The sequence below is a fragment of the Ursus americanus genome, chromosome 21 (assembly GCF_024610735.1).
Source record: "Ursus americanus isolate L20-20 chromosome 21, mUrsAme1.1.p, whole genome shotgun sequence".
Lineage (NCBI taxonomy): Eukaryota > Metazoa > Chordata > Mammalia > Carnivora > Ursidae > Ursus > Ursus americanus.
The window spans coordinates 52416801-52431626 of NC_142147.1; the positions used below are offsets into that span (position 1 = coordinate 52416801).

At 52.1% G+C, this 14826-nt stretch overlaps 1 protein-coding gene and 1 long non-coding RNA gene across 2 annotated transcripts; one reads left to right on the top strand and one right to left on the bottom strand.

Annotated features, from left to right (window-relative positions):
* The first annotated feature begins 619 nt into the window (after window positions 1-619).
* LOC148108309 (uncharacterized) lies at window positions 620-4579 on the top strand. The gene is made up of 2 exons (XR_015728192.1): window positions 620-1847; window positions 2045-4579. It is a non-coding gene; the product is annotated as an uncharacterized LOC148108309 (long non-coding RNA).
* NAPSA (napsin A aspartic peptidase) lies at window positions 3556-11593 on the bottom strand. The gene is made up of 9 exons (XM_045775149.2): window positions 11440-11593; window positions 8503-8644; window positions 8291-8414; window positions 8004-8122; window positions 7516-7715; window positions 6258-6380; window positions 5876-6020; window positions 4062-4160; window positions 3556-3859 (listed from the first exon to the last, which is right to left on the bottom strand). Exons 1-9 carry the CDS (start codon window positions 11517-11519, stop codon window positions 3668-3670), a joined length of 1224 nt encoding a protein of 407 aa, XP_045631105.2. The 5' UTR covers window positions 11520-11593; the 3' UTR covers window positions 3556-3667.
* Between the last annotated feature and the right edge of the window lie 3233 nt (window positions 11594-14826).

A 14826-nucleotide genomic window follows, 5' to 3' on the forward strand; every position in this document is an offset into this window, starting at 1 on the left:
ATAAGTGTCAGGATGGATGGAACGGGACTGAGGAAGGTGGGTGGGGTCTACGAATGGTAGAAAGCCTCTTGAAGGCGCTGTGGGAAGGCAAGACTAAGGGAGGAGCCGGGTTCTAAGAGGCTTGAAAGCAACCAGGCTAGACGGGGGAGGGGCAGGGTTGGGAGTAGAGAACGAATAATGGGTACGCTACGGGAAAGGTGAGGCCTACAGGGTACAAAGCTACTGGGCTGGTTGGAAGGGTGGGACCTGGAAGGAGTCTTGGGGCTCAGAACACCTGGGAGAGAGTCATAAAAGTCAGTGGGGCTTTAGAAGGCGATATAAGAACTTCCAACTGATGATGAAAAGGGGACCAAGTCTACACAGCAGCGGACTGCAGACTGGAGAACCAAGGGATGGATGAGGACTGGTGAAGACGGAGCCTTAAGGGCGGCGGGGGGGGGGGTAGAAACCTAAGCACTGGGAAGGCTAGGCTAGGCTGAGGAAATAAGCCGGGCCAATGAGAAATGGGGCGGGGCTAGGCGTCCGAGAGTCCTGGCGGAAAGGGAGAGAAAGAGGTTTGGGCCTGGGGTAGCTGGGGGGGCGTGTCCGGCCCCGCCCCCTTGGCTGGCCAGACGCCAGGTAGTAGGGCGCAGGCGCTGGGGCGGGGCCAGCGGCTGCTGCCCGGGCTGCGGCGGGAGGAGGCGGTGCCTGCGGGAGCGAAGGGGGCGGGTCAGGGGCTGCGGGCTTGCTCCCGCCGCACTATCCCTGGCCCGCCGCCTCCCTCTGCAGGTGCAGCGGCTGGTTCGTATCGTCTACCCACCCACCCCCGCTCCCGTTTCTGTCTCTCCATGTCTTTCTCTCCCCTTTCTCTGAGTGTTTGTCCCCTCGTCTCTGCCCTCACCACTCTGAGACTCTGGCCCCTCTTATTCTAAGTCTCTACCCTCCCTCTGGGTCTCTGTCCCATTGTTCTTTGAATCTATCCCCCTCCTTCTGAGTCTTTGCCCCCATTCTCACCCCCAGCTGTGTCTCTGTCCCCCCACCCCCAGTCTCCTTCTCCTGGTCTCTGTACCTTTTTCTCAGGGATTTGCCTTTGTCTCTGGGCCTCTGTCCCCTCCCAGTCTCTGTCCCTCCTCTTTGTGTCTCTGTCCTCCACTCCCCCCACCCTGCCTCGCCAGTCTGCCCCCTCTCTGGGTCGCTGTCCCCCTTGCTCTAGGCCCCTGTCTCCCTCTCCCTGGATCTCTGTCCCCTCCAGCCCTCTGTCCCTCTTCTTTGTGTCTCTCTCCTCCACTCCCCTCTCCCAATCTGTATGCCCCACCCCCGTCTCTGCCCATTCATCTGCGTTTCTATCCCCCTTGCTCTTGTTCTCTGACAATCTCCCTCCCAGTGTCTTTTTCCCATCCTCCCACTTTCCCTCCTCTGTAAGTGCCTTTTCTCTTTCTGCCCTTTCTGTTTCTTTCTGTCCCCCTATTCTGGTCTCTATCCTCACTCCCTGTGTCTTTCCTCTCTATCCTCTTTCCCCTTCTGAGTCTCTGTCCCCACTTCCTTCGGACTTTGTCCCGCTGTCCTTTGGTCCCTGACCCCCCCATCACCCCCTCTAACCCCTATCCTGGCCAGGACTCGAGGCTGCGTCACTGCGGAGAGACTTGCAGAAGTGGGGCCTGTCCTGCAGACCAGGGAGGTAGCTTCCCTCACCCCCCAGACCCTAGGCTTCCCCACTGCCCCCGATTCAGTCTCCTTAATCCAGTATCCTTGGGCAGTCCTGAAGCCCCCGATGGGACCCAGGAAGGCAGAGAAAAGACATCGGAGCTTCCTACTCCTCTCTGCCCTGAATTCTGGTGTATCCCCAGGCAGAAGCAGTGACTCTTGAGGTGAGGGACTGGACTTAGCTTAGCTTGGGTTGAGTGAGGTTTCTGAGCAAGTTGGGAGTGGGGGTGGTGGCTGGAGCAGGGGTTGGGAAGGCCCTAGGGATGGGAGTAGGGGCTAGAGTAAGGACCTAAACCAGCCATGCTCCCTTATATCCTCTCCCCTCCCCCCCAACTCTACTTTTTTCTTCTGCTTTTGACAGCACCCAGGCATGGGATCAAGTTACCAAATCAGCGTTTTTGCAGAGGTCAGAAGGTGTGGGAGAAGGTGCGAAGGCGAGGGAGGGGGCTGCCATAGGGGAGAATATGGGGTGAGACTCCAGATTAGAGACCATAGGAGCAGGGAGGAGGCCCCGGGGCAAGGAGTAACAGGACAGTCCAGACTCCATCAGGCCTGGGAAAACTGAATGCCATCACACCCTCATGGCCCTCCCCAGGCCCCACCAGGTTATGTGGGGGGATTTGTGAGCCTGGATTCTGTACCCATGGGGTAGGCTTCTGGAGGCATAATGTAGGCTCCGGTTATGGGACACCCAGCCCTGCAAACAGACCAGAGGGAAGTGGACTCGATTTTTGGCGACAGACACCAGTAGGGTGTAGGCCAATGTCTGTCCTCGTCTTCAGACCTTTCTCATCCCTCCTCCTTCCCAATCTATCCTTTCCCTGCTCCTCCAGGCACAAAATTCCTGTAAGCTCCAAACTCCCACCTCCGTCATCCTCGGAGCCCTCTCCTAACTTCCCCTCCCCCATTCTCCAAGGCCCTGGAATTGGGAAACGGTCTCCTGCTTCCCGATTTCTAGGACCCCAGCCTCGTTCTTCCGCCCCCATTCCTATCAATTCTAAATCCAGGAAGGAAGGTCTCCCGAACACTAACGCTGAAAATATGGAGACTCTCTGCCTACGATCCTTGGTCCCCCAGACCCTCCAAGAACCTTGGCCCCCAAACCTTGTTATTAAGGAAGAATCTCTCCGCTGTAATTTTTGAGTCCTCATCTCCCGGGTCTCCCACCTCCAAAACTGGGATTTGGGCCGTCTTACCGCCCCCGGACCCTGTGCCTTCTCCCCTCCCCCGTACTCACCCCAAGTCGAGGCGGGGCGGGGATGGGGGAATCCGGGGCTGGCGTTGGGGGAGGGGTGACCCAGCCCCGGCAGCTCAGGGCAGCAAGAGGCTGCGGAGGGGGGGGGAATGACATCATCGCCGGAGGAGGGACAGCACAGCTCCCCCCAACCCGGGGGCTTCAAGCCCCGCCTTTATGGCGGACCCTGGGGTCTCAGACTCCCAGGGGAGATAGGAAGAACAGGAGATGAAGTCTGCGGGAATCGTATCCCCACCCCTTAAAACAAGGGTTGGAAAGCCCTTTACGATTCAGCCACCACCCCCCACTGCCACCTGTCGCTGCCGTCGCGACCTGTCGCCTCCCACGCATGTTGTGGCTGCGCCCGCCCCCGGCAAGAGGAGAACACGGCCAGGCATACGAGGTCCGTGATGCTCCGCGGTGCCGGGCGCCTTTGTCTATAGGCGGCATAGGCGAAGGGCTTCATGGGATTCGTAGTACAAGACCCCCGCACAGGCGTGAGTCCTGCGCTGGAGAAAAGGAGTGATACCTTTCTTCTTCCTTTCTTCCTCAGCTCCAGAGAGCTGAACACTAATTTTTCTCTCCAAAAAATCGTGTGCTTAAAATTTAAAAAAAGGGGGGGGGGGGACCAGGTCGGGTCAATGTAAATAATGGATTTTTATTGAGCAGCTGGGCCTCGGCTACCACTCCGTGCGCATGCGCCTAACCACGGCGCCAACCGGAGAACTGCGCCCGCGCGGGCCCACCCCTTCATGGTCGGCCTGCCTGAGAATGCGCGCGCGCCAGCCCCACTCGGGCACCGCCTCTTAGGTTCCCGCGATCGAAGACGGCCACGTAGGTCCGCAAGAAGACATCGCCGAGAATCCAGAGGGGCCCAACAGGCGGAGGCATGTCCAGGGCCTGGAACCCAGACAAGCAGAGGCGGACACCACCCCGAGCAATCTGCAGGGCGACAAGGGGCCACTGGGTGTCACGCGCACCGAACCTTCTCTTCTCCGGGAGCCAGAGCTTTGACCCCGCCCACTATCCCGGGCACCAGAAGTGTCTCTGTGGCCCCTCCTCGGTCCTAGTGATGTCTCATTCCCAGCGCCATCCTCTCAAATCCCACCTTATTACCTCTCTCTGACATGTGACTGCCACCTACCTGGATGACATAGTCCTGGGCTGTAAGGTTAAACCAGACCCCACCAAGGAAGAAGGAGATTGGAGGAAGCGTTGGAATTTTCGAGCACTGGATGAGGTACTGAAGGACAAGAAGAACAAGGGGAGTTGAGGGATTCCTGCTCTGCTTAAAATAGGTACTCAGGAACTTGTGTGGTAAAGCCCTGCTGCCTTCTCTAGCCTTACCGGCTCTTCCTTTTGGCTCCTTTTTGATCAAACCTTCTTTTCCTCCACCTACTTGTGGATCAAAAACTGCTGGCCCGTGAGGCACACCGAGCCCACAGGTGTATTGAAGTTGTCTCACAGTGTCAAAAATGTTTTAAACATGATTTACCAACTGTACACCACGGTGGGACAGGTTGTATACTTGGCGTCTGCTGCTGTGCAACCTTAGACAAGTTACTTAACCTCTCTGTGCTTCAGTTTCCAATTTGAAGGTGTAGTTGATAGGAATATTTCAGAGATGTGTGAGAAATAAATGAGTTAGTCTGGAAGAATGTCTGACACATAGTAAGAGTGTTATTATTCATGAACCGGGAGGCTTCAAATAATGTTTTCAGCTTTCTCCAACAAACTAGATCTGGCTTTCCCTACATGGAAACACTTGGCTGGAGCTGAGTGGCGGAGAGCTGCCCTTTTTAGATTGATGGGGTACCTGCTGTCCAGTTTGCCTCCAATCCCACCACCCCCAAGTACCTAAGAATACAATATTAGGCTGTAAATATTGTAAGTGTTTACATTTGTAAGTGACTGTAATGACTATAATTAAATGACTACCAGGAAGACAGACTTCCTTAAAAAACAATAGTAATTGCATTGTTGGGAAAGTAAGGAATGGTGAGAAGAAGTTGGTTTCGAGTGTATATCTCTCTTGAGAGCGGTGACAGCATCCAAGCATTGTTCTAAGTACCTTAGGTGGATTAATCAATTCCCACAACATACCTAAGAGGTGAGTATTAGTGACCCTACAGAGGTTAGGAAACCGAGGCCAAGGAACATGAAGTGTCTTGTCCAAGACAGCACAGCTCGTAAGTGGCAGAGCTAGATCCCAACCCGGGCAACACACACCGAACCACTGTGATCTCCCTGGTTCCCTTGGCTCTTTACAAGCCCACATCCTAGGCATTTGACTCGGAGCCCCACAATCTCAGTTTTCTCCACCCTCTCAGAAGTGCCAAAGAACACAGGGATAGAGTCACAGAAATCCTGACCTGGAAGGACCCTGTGCCGCCCCCTCCCCCCAGGAGCTGCAGGGCTTCCTAACATAGAAGTGAGTGAGCAGCTTTGATGTTGCACCGTGGCCCCCCCCCTCCAGGCCTGAAACTCTCTTGGCGCAGCTTCTGTGAGCCTCCGTGCTCCGGGTGCTCCTCCCGTGCCTCGGGCTGCTCCTGCCCTGTCTCCACTTCTACTCTATGTGGATATTCCCCAAGGCTGCTCCTGGGACCTCTTCCCTCTCCCAGAAAGGGCTCCCCTCTTCCGTGGCTCTGATTGCTGGCTGAGGGCTGATGGCACCTAACAATTCCTGAGCTTCCTTCCTTCGCACCTCCGCCAGACCTCCCCAGGCCCCTTAGGCTTCTCACTCCCATTCAGCCCTGAACAAACCTGCATCACCATCTCCTCCTGTCTGGAGTCACTCGGCAGAGGCCTAGGAGGTGTCCTTGCTTCCTCCCACTACCCCCCAGCCTGTCACTCATCATGCCCAGTGCCTTTTGCCCTGGGAGACCTCTTAACTACCTATTCCCACCCTCAGGCCCTAGCATCATGCCTTCAAAACCCCACCAGACACTGGCTCCTCACCTCCCCCACCAGCAGGGAGACTCCTCCAATGGCTGCATGCAGGGCCTGGATCTCTTCAGTGGGTCCTGTGATGAGGGATGTGCCTGTGTCCAGGATGGCAGCACAGCCCTGGGCACAAAGAGTCAGCCCTGTGCCCACATTCACACTGTGAGGGGGTAAAGGGTAGACATTGGAGCCGGGGGTCCTAGGAGTCCAGGCCCTCAGCCCTTCCTCCCTCAAACAGGAGCCCTAGCCCAGTCCCTTCCTCCTTCAGACCCAGGAGTTAGGACCCTCAGCCCCTTCTCCCTCAGACCCAGAAGTCCAGGCTTCCAGCTCCTTTCTCCCAGGACACTGGAGATGAGGCTCCGGCCCATTCCTCCCAGACCTAGGCCAGGTTTCTCACCGCTCCATGTGGATCTGCCAGTAGGCAGGGATCGTGACTGGCAAGAAAGTGAGGGGTGGGACATAGTGAGCTGGATCTGAGCCACCCAGGACCAGCTCTCCTCCATCCGCTGCCTCAGGGTCCCTGCAGAAGCAAAGTGCTGTCAGTGTCATGGGTGTTTCCCTTGCCAACCCCAGGAGGGCCCAGGGAAGGGAATTCCTGCTAATGGAAGGGCTCCAGGTTCCAAGTGGGGTAGTGGGATGCAGCCAGGGCCTAAATGTTGGGACTGGAAGCAAAGCAAGAAGCAAAGAGAAAGGGAACTGTTCTTGATGAAGGTCAGGATTGTAGGGTCCTGGGGGCTTTCCAAAGTGGGGATGGGACTTCTTGATTTGGCTGTGGAAGATAGAACTTCGGGGATGGAATTTAAGTGGAGCATTGGGGTTTGTGAATTGGCTCTGGCTGGTGTGACTTGGGTTGAAGTGGGGTGGCTTCCTGGTGCATGGTGCGACTTTCTGAATTGTAGGTCTCATAGTTCAGAGGTGGTAGACTTCCTAATTGGCTGAGAGTGGCGGGGAAGAAGGGCGGTGGTGATTCCTGGATGTGGGGGAGGAAAGGATCCACCCAGAGGTAGATGGGGCTTTCTGAGTGGGTTGGACATGAGGGTAACTGAAAGGCGGCTTTCTTTCTTTTTTTTTTTTTTTTAAGATTTTATTTATTCATTTGACAGCCAGCCAGCGAGAGAGGGAACACAAGCAGGGGGAGTGGGAGAGGAAGAAGCAGGCTCCCAGCAGAGGAGCCTGATGCGGGGCTGGATCCCAGAACTCCAGGATCACGCCCTGAGCCGAAGGCAGACCCTTAACGACTGAGCCACCCAGGCGCTCCTGAAAGGGGGCTTTCTGAGTGTAAGGTTGAGCTTCCTAAAAGGTAGGTGGGACTTCTTAGATTAAAATGGGTAACTTCTGATTTCTGGAATGTGTTCTCAAATGGCATTCGGGCTTTCTGTACAGTGAAGAGGGCGTTCCTAAGTTGAGTAGGTCGGCCATGGAGTTTCCTGGTTTGGGTTTGAAACATAGAGCATTTGAAATGATGGTGAGTGTCTTTAGTACATCTTAAGGTTGCTTGGTGAGTGGGACTTTTGAACAGGTGTTACTTATATTGGGTAGGTGACTTGGTGAGTGGAGGATGAGACTTCCTTTACTGGGTAAGGGACTTCCTGAAAACAGACAGAATGTCCTTCTTGGGGCTAGGACTCATAGGAAGGTAGACCCTTCGCCATTACCTGTTGAGGTAGAAGGAGAAGACAGGCTTATCCAGTAGCCCCTGGTCCACCAGTGTATCCAGTGGGGGGCGAACTCCTCCCACGGCCAGAATGGGGAAACCGAGGCCCAGTATCCCATCGAAGTGGGCAAAAGTGAAGACCAGGCTGGGCTCCCACAGAGCCTCTCCAAAAATCACTGATGCGCCCTTAATTCCTCCAATCTAGGGATAGATGCAAATGGGGCAAGTTACTTCTTGGAGGACATTACCTGCATGACCCTGAGATCTTCCAAACCAAGGCCTGAATCCCACATCTGGAGATACCTGAAAACAACTCCCAACTGCCTAGAAGCTTTGCTTCCCCACTTAGGAAGCCCACCCCTTTAACTTGAGAAGCCTCATCCATTTGTCCTGGCAGCCCCACCTCCTGAGCCACCTCCCTAAGCCAGATCATCTTAGACATTGGGGTTCTCCCAGGCTCAAGTCTTCCTGGGGACAACGGTCACGCACAGTCAGCTTGTCCTCACTCAGGATGCCATCTAGCTTCCCAGTTCCATACTGAATGGCAAACTTGGTCCCATTGGGGTGGAAGGAGCTGGAGGCTTTGGAGTTGAAGCGGTGGTGGAACCCTAGGTCAGAAGATCAGGGAGGTGTCACTGGGGAAAGGGAATCTCCCCAGCGCCTCCTGCCTTTGTGACCTTGTCACCTGCGAGGGCATGTCAGAAGAGAACGGTGCCTCAAAAATGCCCTTCTCCCATCACCCCTGGTCAGCCTTGTTCTCCCCCATGAAAACTCACAGCAGGGCAGACTCAAGAAGTGGCATCTTATGGATGGGACCCAGAGATTGGAGGAACCAGTGTCAAAGACGACAGAGAAGTTTTGTGGGGGTGTTCCCAGTCCAATTTCCCCATAATACTGGACCTGATGGCAAAACAGGAGAGAGGGGGAATGAAAAGCTTGACTTCTTAACCAGGGAGGAGGGCAGGGACTCTCTGGGGCCGCGACTCACATTCATGTAGTTAGAGAGAGGTACGAAAATGGGCTTGTCCCCAGGGGATGGGGCCCCCAAACTGGGGGGCACTGCTGGCCTCCCCCATCCCCTCAGTGGGTTCAGGGTCCCACGTCCAGGGTAGACACGGCGAAGAGGAATCCTGTGGGGGAGAATACTGACAGTTAGGAAACTACTCTTCCCAGGGACCCTCTATAACAGAATTTTCCAAATAGGGTATCATGATAAAGGGCATGTCTCTATGGCCCTACGATAACTGTCATTACCAGAAACTACAATAACAGCCTTCCAGGAAACCCAAATACATATCAAACCATGATGACAGAGTTCCCCAAAGACTCCACAAGAGCGAGCCATTCCAAATAGACCTTCCCCCAAATCTTTCAATAGGAGACAGTCCAAATAACATAAAATGAGCCATCCTCAGGAAGTCGACATTTTCCAAAGACCCCGAACATGAAACCAGCCTTTGCAGAAACCCTTGCGTGCTTCTCATGATGATGTTGGAGACTGTTTCTCTGACTATTGGTGGGGAGAGAGGACAACACCAAATCCGAATTTCATTCTTTATACTAAACTGCGTTCCAGATAATCAAAGACCTAAGCTGAACTGTAATATTTAAGAACGCTAGAACGAAGCAAAATGTTTAAGTAACTCTGGTTTTTCAGAGTATGATAGCCAAGATCAGAAATCACTGGGGAGAAGGTTAATGAATGGGACTCTAAAATTTTAAACGTGTGTACTCCCTTCTCCCAACACACAAAGCTGTCTTAAAAGTTTTTAAAAATCTAGGGGAAGTAATTACAAGTTCTATGTCAAAGAGTTAATATCTCTAATACTGTCGCCAAGAGGAATGACCTCTCCTTGTCTCTGTCTTGTGTCTTCTCTGGGCAGCCATGAAATGAAACAGTGGCAAGCTAACTTCACAGTCCCTGACATTCAGTAGGAAAATAGGCAAAGGGTATAAATAGGCAAAAGACGTACAAACAGCTTCTAAACAAATAACATCTTTGTTAGAAGGAATACAAATGACAAGAGTCAAAAACCTTTCCAACCCTGCGGATTGGCAAAGAACCGTGCGTACTCACGGTTGGCCGGGGGCTATAGACTGATACAAACTTTCTGGAGGAGGATTTGGCAAGTATGTATCATAGAGCGTAAAATTATACACACCTTTTATTTTTATTCATTTTAAAAAAGATTTTATTTATTTATTTGACAGAGAGACAGGGAGAGAGGGAACACCAGCAGGGGGAGTGGGAGAGGGAGAAGCGGGCTTCCTGCTGAGCAGGGAGCCCAACTCGGGGTTCCATCCCAGGACCCTGGGATCACGCCCTGAGCCAAAGGCAGACACTTGAGGACTGAGCCACCCAGGCGCCCCTGTACACACCTTTTAGCCCAACTTAATTTCAGTTCAGTGAATTTCATCGGTAGGAGATCACTGGGCAAACGCACCAAGATGTGCTTATGAGGGTGTATCTAAGTTTAAAAACTGGAGACCAACTAGGTAGGACTTGGCCCTGCTATGGAACATGCGTAGAATGGAGTCCATTCAACCACTAAAAAGGAAAAGGTAGGGGCGCCCGGGTGGCTCAGTCGGTTAGCGTCTGCCTTCGGCTCAGGTCATGATCCCAGGGTCCTGGGATCGAGCCCGCATTGGGCTCAGTGGGGAGTCTGCTTCTCCCTCTGCTGCTCCCCTGCTTGTGTGCTCTCTCTTTGTGTCAAATAAAATCTTAAATAAATAAATAAATAGAATGTTTATGAGGTCAAATAAAAAAAGGGGGGGGAAGCAGTCCTCTATGCCAGTGGTTCTCAAACTTTAGCAGGAAGGGGAATCACCTAGAGCAGGGGTGATGGGCAAAGTTTTTTGTAAAGACTTTGCCCACCTTCTGTCTCTGTTAAAACTGCTCACCCCCGTCAGTATAGCCTGAAAACAGCCCTGGACAACATGACTGGGTTTTGTCAAACTCTGTTTGCAAAAAAACGGGTAGCAGGATGCATTTGGCCCTTGAGCTGAGTGTTTGCCAACCCCTAACCGAGAGTTAAAATTCAGAGTTTGTAGTTTCTGATTGACTAGGTCTGAGATGGAGGCTGGGGATTTTCATTTCTACGGAGTTCCTGGGTCATGAGGGTGCTGTTGGTCCTGAAATGACTCTCAGAGAATCACTGCCCTTTGCCCTGGCTTGGGAAAAGGCCGTGATCTTCTATGTTCGAAAAGCAGGTTAGCAAACATCCCCTGCAGTAATATTTTTCTGCCTCCTCGTAGTCACTCCTGGAGCCCTGCTCCCTCACTCACATCTTTGCCGCCCCCCTCCCCGTGATGCAATCTTTGAGAGGCTCAGGAATGTCAAGTGGGGAAAATTTCTCCTGGAAGAGGGACCTCTTCCTCTCCATCAAGAATTCCAGGGATGGGAGAAGAGAGGAGCGGAAGTGAGAGATCGGGGTGGGGGGCACCAGAGGCCAGGGGAGGACAGAGGTCACTGGGGTCCCCAAAACTGGACCTCTTGAGACCTAAACAGTTTGGAAGACGTGACTCTAGGGGAGTCACAGCTCTGAGTCTCCAAGATCTTGTTGGGTTGGGGTATGGGGAGTCGCATGTCTGGAGACCCCAGTACCAGATCATCAGAGCTCAGGGCGGGGTCTGTGGGGTCCTCCCAAAACTTGTTTGGAGAGAGAGGGGAAGGAGGAGTCTCCCAGTCGAGGGTCTCGGGGTTGGAGGACCTTGGACTGAAAGGGCTGGCCTCTTATCAGGGTAGAAGCCCCCCGGGGGTGAGACCCCCGTTTGGAGATCTGCTAACCCAAGAGGTAGGAGTCATGGGTCCTGGGGTGCCAGGCTTGGGAGTCACTGAACTGGGAGGCCCCCAGACTTAAAGGGCAAGAGGGGGAGAGTGGGAAAGCCCATCCCAGGTTCGGGGTGGTGATGGGGTCCCCAGTACCGGATCAGCGAGGCCCCGGCAGGCTCCACAGTCAGCGGCGGCAGCAGCAGCAGCAGCAGCAGCAGCGGTAGCCGGGACATCTCTAGGGACCGGGTGTAGACCCATCCGTTTTCTTACCCCGAGACTCCGCCCTGTGCCCCGCCCACCCCCGGGATTCGAAGGTGACCGCAACGTGCAGGCTCTCTGCGGGTGATGGGGGACGGGGGTGGGGGGGGGGCGCCTGGTGGTTTTGGAGGCTGTGTGGAGTAGTTTTGTAGGGTCGCCAGAAGTGTCAGCTTGGGTCGCCGGCGCGCTTCCCTCCAGACTTCAGTGGTGGGGGAATAGCGGTCTCCTGCGGGCCACCCCCCCCAATCCTTCAGCTACTGTCGCTCTTACTTATGGCTTTCGTTTCACTTCTCTTTTCTGAGACTCATTAACCACAAGGGTTTTCTTGGGCAAGAGAAGGGAGGGCGGGTGTTTGTGAAGGTTCTGGGGGAAGGGGGAGAGGATTAGACTAGAGGCGCTCCTTCCCATGATAACTGCGCCCTCAACTCTTATGGGTTCATTTGGAAAATACTGAAACACACACACACCAAGAAAAACAGCCCATTGCCCCATCTCCATCGAAAGAGCATAAAAATAATTGGCAGTGTCTTTGTCTCTGGGCCTGCCCCCCCCTTTTTCACCGTCTAAGTGTCTCAAATAATGAGCATCAGAAAATCTAGTTAAAATGCAGATTCCTGGGCACCACTCCCAGGGATTCTGATTCCAAAGGCCTGAGATAGAGCCCAAGAATCCGCATTTTTAGACAAGCCCACTGATCAGGGAGCTGCAAGCATGTGTGAGAAACTATTTGATGCTTTGGTTTCCTAGCTTAGATTTACAAATCAATATCAGCTTGCAAAGTTTTTAAAGTAAATAAAAGCAGACTATACTTACTAATGCAGTAACTTATGTTTCCTTTTCTTCACTTAACCGTGTACCTTGGACTTCAAGAAAAATTTAGAGGCGGGGGGCACCTGGGTGGCTCAGTTGGTTAAGTGTCTGCCTTTGGCTCAGGTCATGATCCCAGGGTCCTGGGATCAAGCCCCACATTGGGCTCCCTGCTCAGCGGGGAGCCTGCTTCTCCTTCTCCCTCTGCCCCTCACCCCGCTCATGCTGTCACGGGATCTCTCTCTGAAATAAATAAAATCTTAAAAAAAAAAATAGAGAGAAATTTAGATGTAACTTACATATAGTAAAGTGTACAAATCTTAAGTGCACGGCACTATGGCTTTATTTATTTTCCCTGACATTATTATGAAGATGTTTCAAGCAGATAGCAAAGTTGAAAGAACTGTAGAGTGAACCCCATTACCTACCACCTAGATTCTACAATTCATATATTTTGCTGCATTTCTTCTGTTACCCATCTATCCAGCTGTCCATTCCTCCGTTCAGCCAACCACCCATCTGTTTTTATTATATATATATTTCAAATAAGTTGCAGCCACTATATTCCTCACCCCTCAACACCTAGCATTGACTTCGTTAGCTTGATGGGTTTTTACGTATGTATATGCCCCAGTAAACAGCACCCCGATCAAGATATAAAACATTCCTTTTTTTTTTTTTAAGATTTTCTTTATTTATTTGACAGAGAGAGCCAGCGAGAGAGGGAGCACAAGCAGGGGGAGTGGGAGAGGAAGAAGCAGGCTCAGCGGAGGAGCCTGATGTGGGGCTCAATCCCAGAACGCTGGGATCACGCCCTGAGCCGAAGGCAGACGCTTAATGACTGCACCACCCAGGCGCCCCAAGATATAAAACATTCTTAGCTCCCCAGAGTGAGAAGATTCTTTCTCACTCTCTTCCAGTTGGTGTCCCCCCAAAAGTAACAATACCCTGACCTCTATGACCACAAGTTAGTTTTGCCTGTTTTTGAATGTTACATGAAGTGAAAGCCATGAACGCTTCCTTTGTGTCCGGTTTTATTACTCAGTTTTATTGTCCTTGCATATCTTTAAGAACCAGGTAGGTTTTTAAACCTGGTTAGTTCCATCAGCAGAACATGCAATTCTGGATCTCAGGGTTGTAAGTTCCGGCCCCATGTGAGGTGTGGAGATTACTTTAAAAAGTAATATTTTATGGGGCGCCTGCATTAGAGAGATGGATAGAGGTGTGATCAGGGGGTGCCTGGGTGGCTCAGTTGTTAGGTGTCCGCCTTCGGCTCAGGGCCTGATCCCGGGGTCCTGGGATCGAGCCCCACATCGGGCTCCCTGCTCCGCTGGGAGCCTGCTTCTTCCTCTCCCACTCCCCCTGCTTGTGTTCCCTCTCTTGCTGGCTGGCTCTCTGTCTGTCAAATAAATAAATAAAATCTTTAAAAAATAAAATAAATAAAATAAAAAGTAAAATCTTAAAAAAAAAGGTAACAGAGAGTATAGATTCACTTCGTTCTTTTTCCTCAAACACTTAATTATGAAAAAGCTCAGGAAAATGGAAAAATTTTTACAGTGAACACTCATATATACCCACCATCTAGATTTTACCATTTCTGTATTTGCTTGATCACATTCCTTTTTTTGTTTTTGTTTTTTTTTTAGGATTTTATTTATTTATTTGACTGAGAGAGAGAGCACACACGAGCACAAGTAGGGGGAGTGGCAGAGGGAGAGGGAGAAGCAGACTCTCTGCTGAGCGGGGAGCCTGATGTGGGGCTCGATCCCAGGGCCCCGGGATCATGACCTGAGCCAAAGGCAGACGCTTAACCGACTGAGCCACCCGGGCGCCCCTTGATCACACCTCTTTCCATCTCTCCATCTCTTTATCTAAGTGCTTCTCAACTGGGGAGCTCTTTTCCCTATGGGGACATTTGGCATTGTCTGGGGACATTCGGCTGTCACCACTGGGGTGGGGGTGCTATTGGCACCTAGTGGGTAGCGGCTAAGGAAGGTGCTAAGCACCCTACCATGCACAGGACACCCCCCAACAAAGAATTGCTTGGCCCCAAATGTCAGTAGTGCCAAAGCTGAGAAACCCTGTTCTGTCTATTCCTCAATCCGACTCATTGTCTTGCTTTCCAGGTAAGTAGTGGACATCAGTATCCTTCGCATCCTTCGCCCCTTCTACTCAGCACATCTCATTCATCAAAGAGTTACACTGTATTCCGGGGGCACCTGGCTGACTCAGTAGGAAGAACCTAGGACTCTTGTTCTCAGGGTCCTGAGTTCAAGCCCCATGCTGGGTGTAGAGATTACTAAAAGAAACGAACTAAAAAAAAAAAAAAAAAAAAAAAAGCTTCGTGGTATCGAGAGTATGTAAATGTGACACTATATAACCCTTGCCCTAGGTTAGTTATTCTCCTTTTTCAATATTATCAACAATGCAGTGGTCATCTTCTATATATGTATTTTCCTGTGTACTTGTTCCATA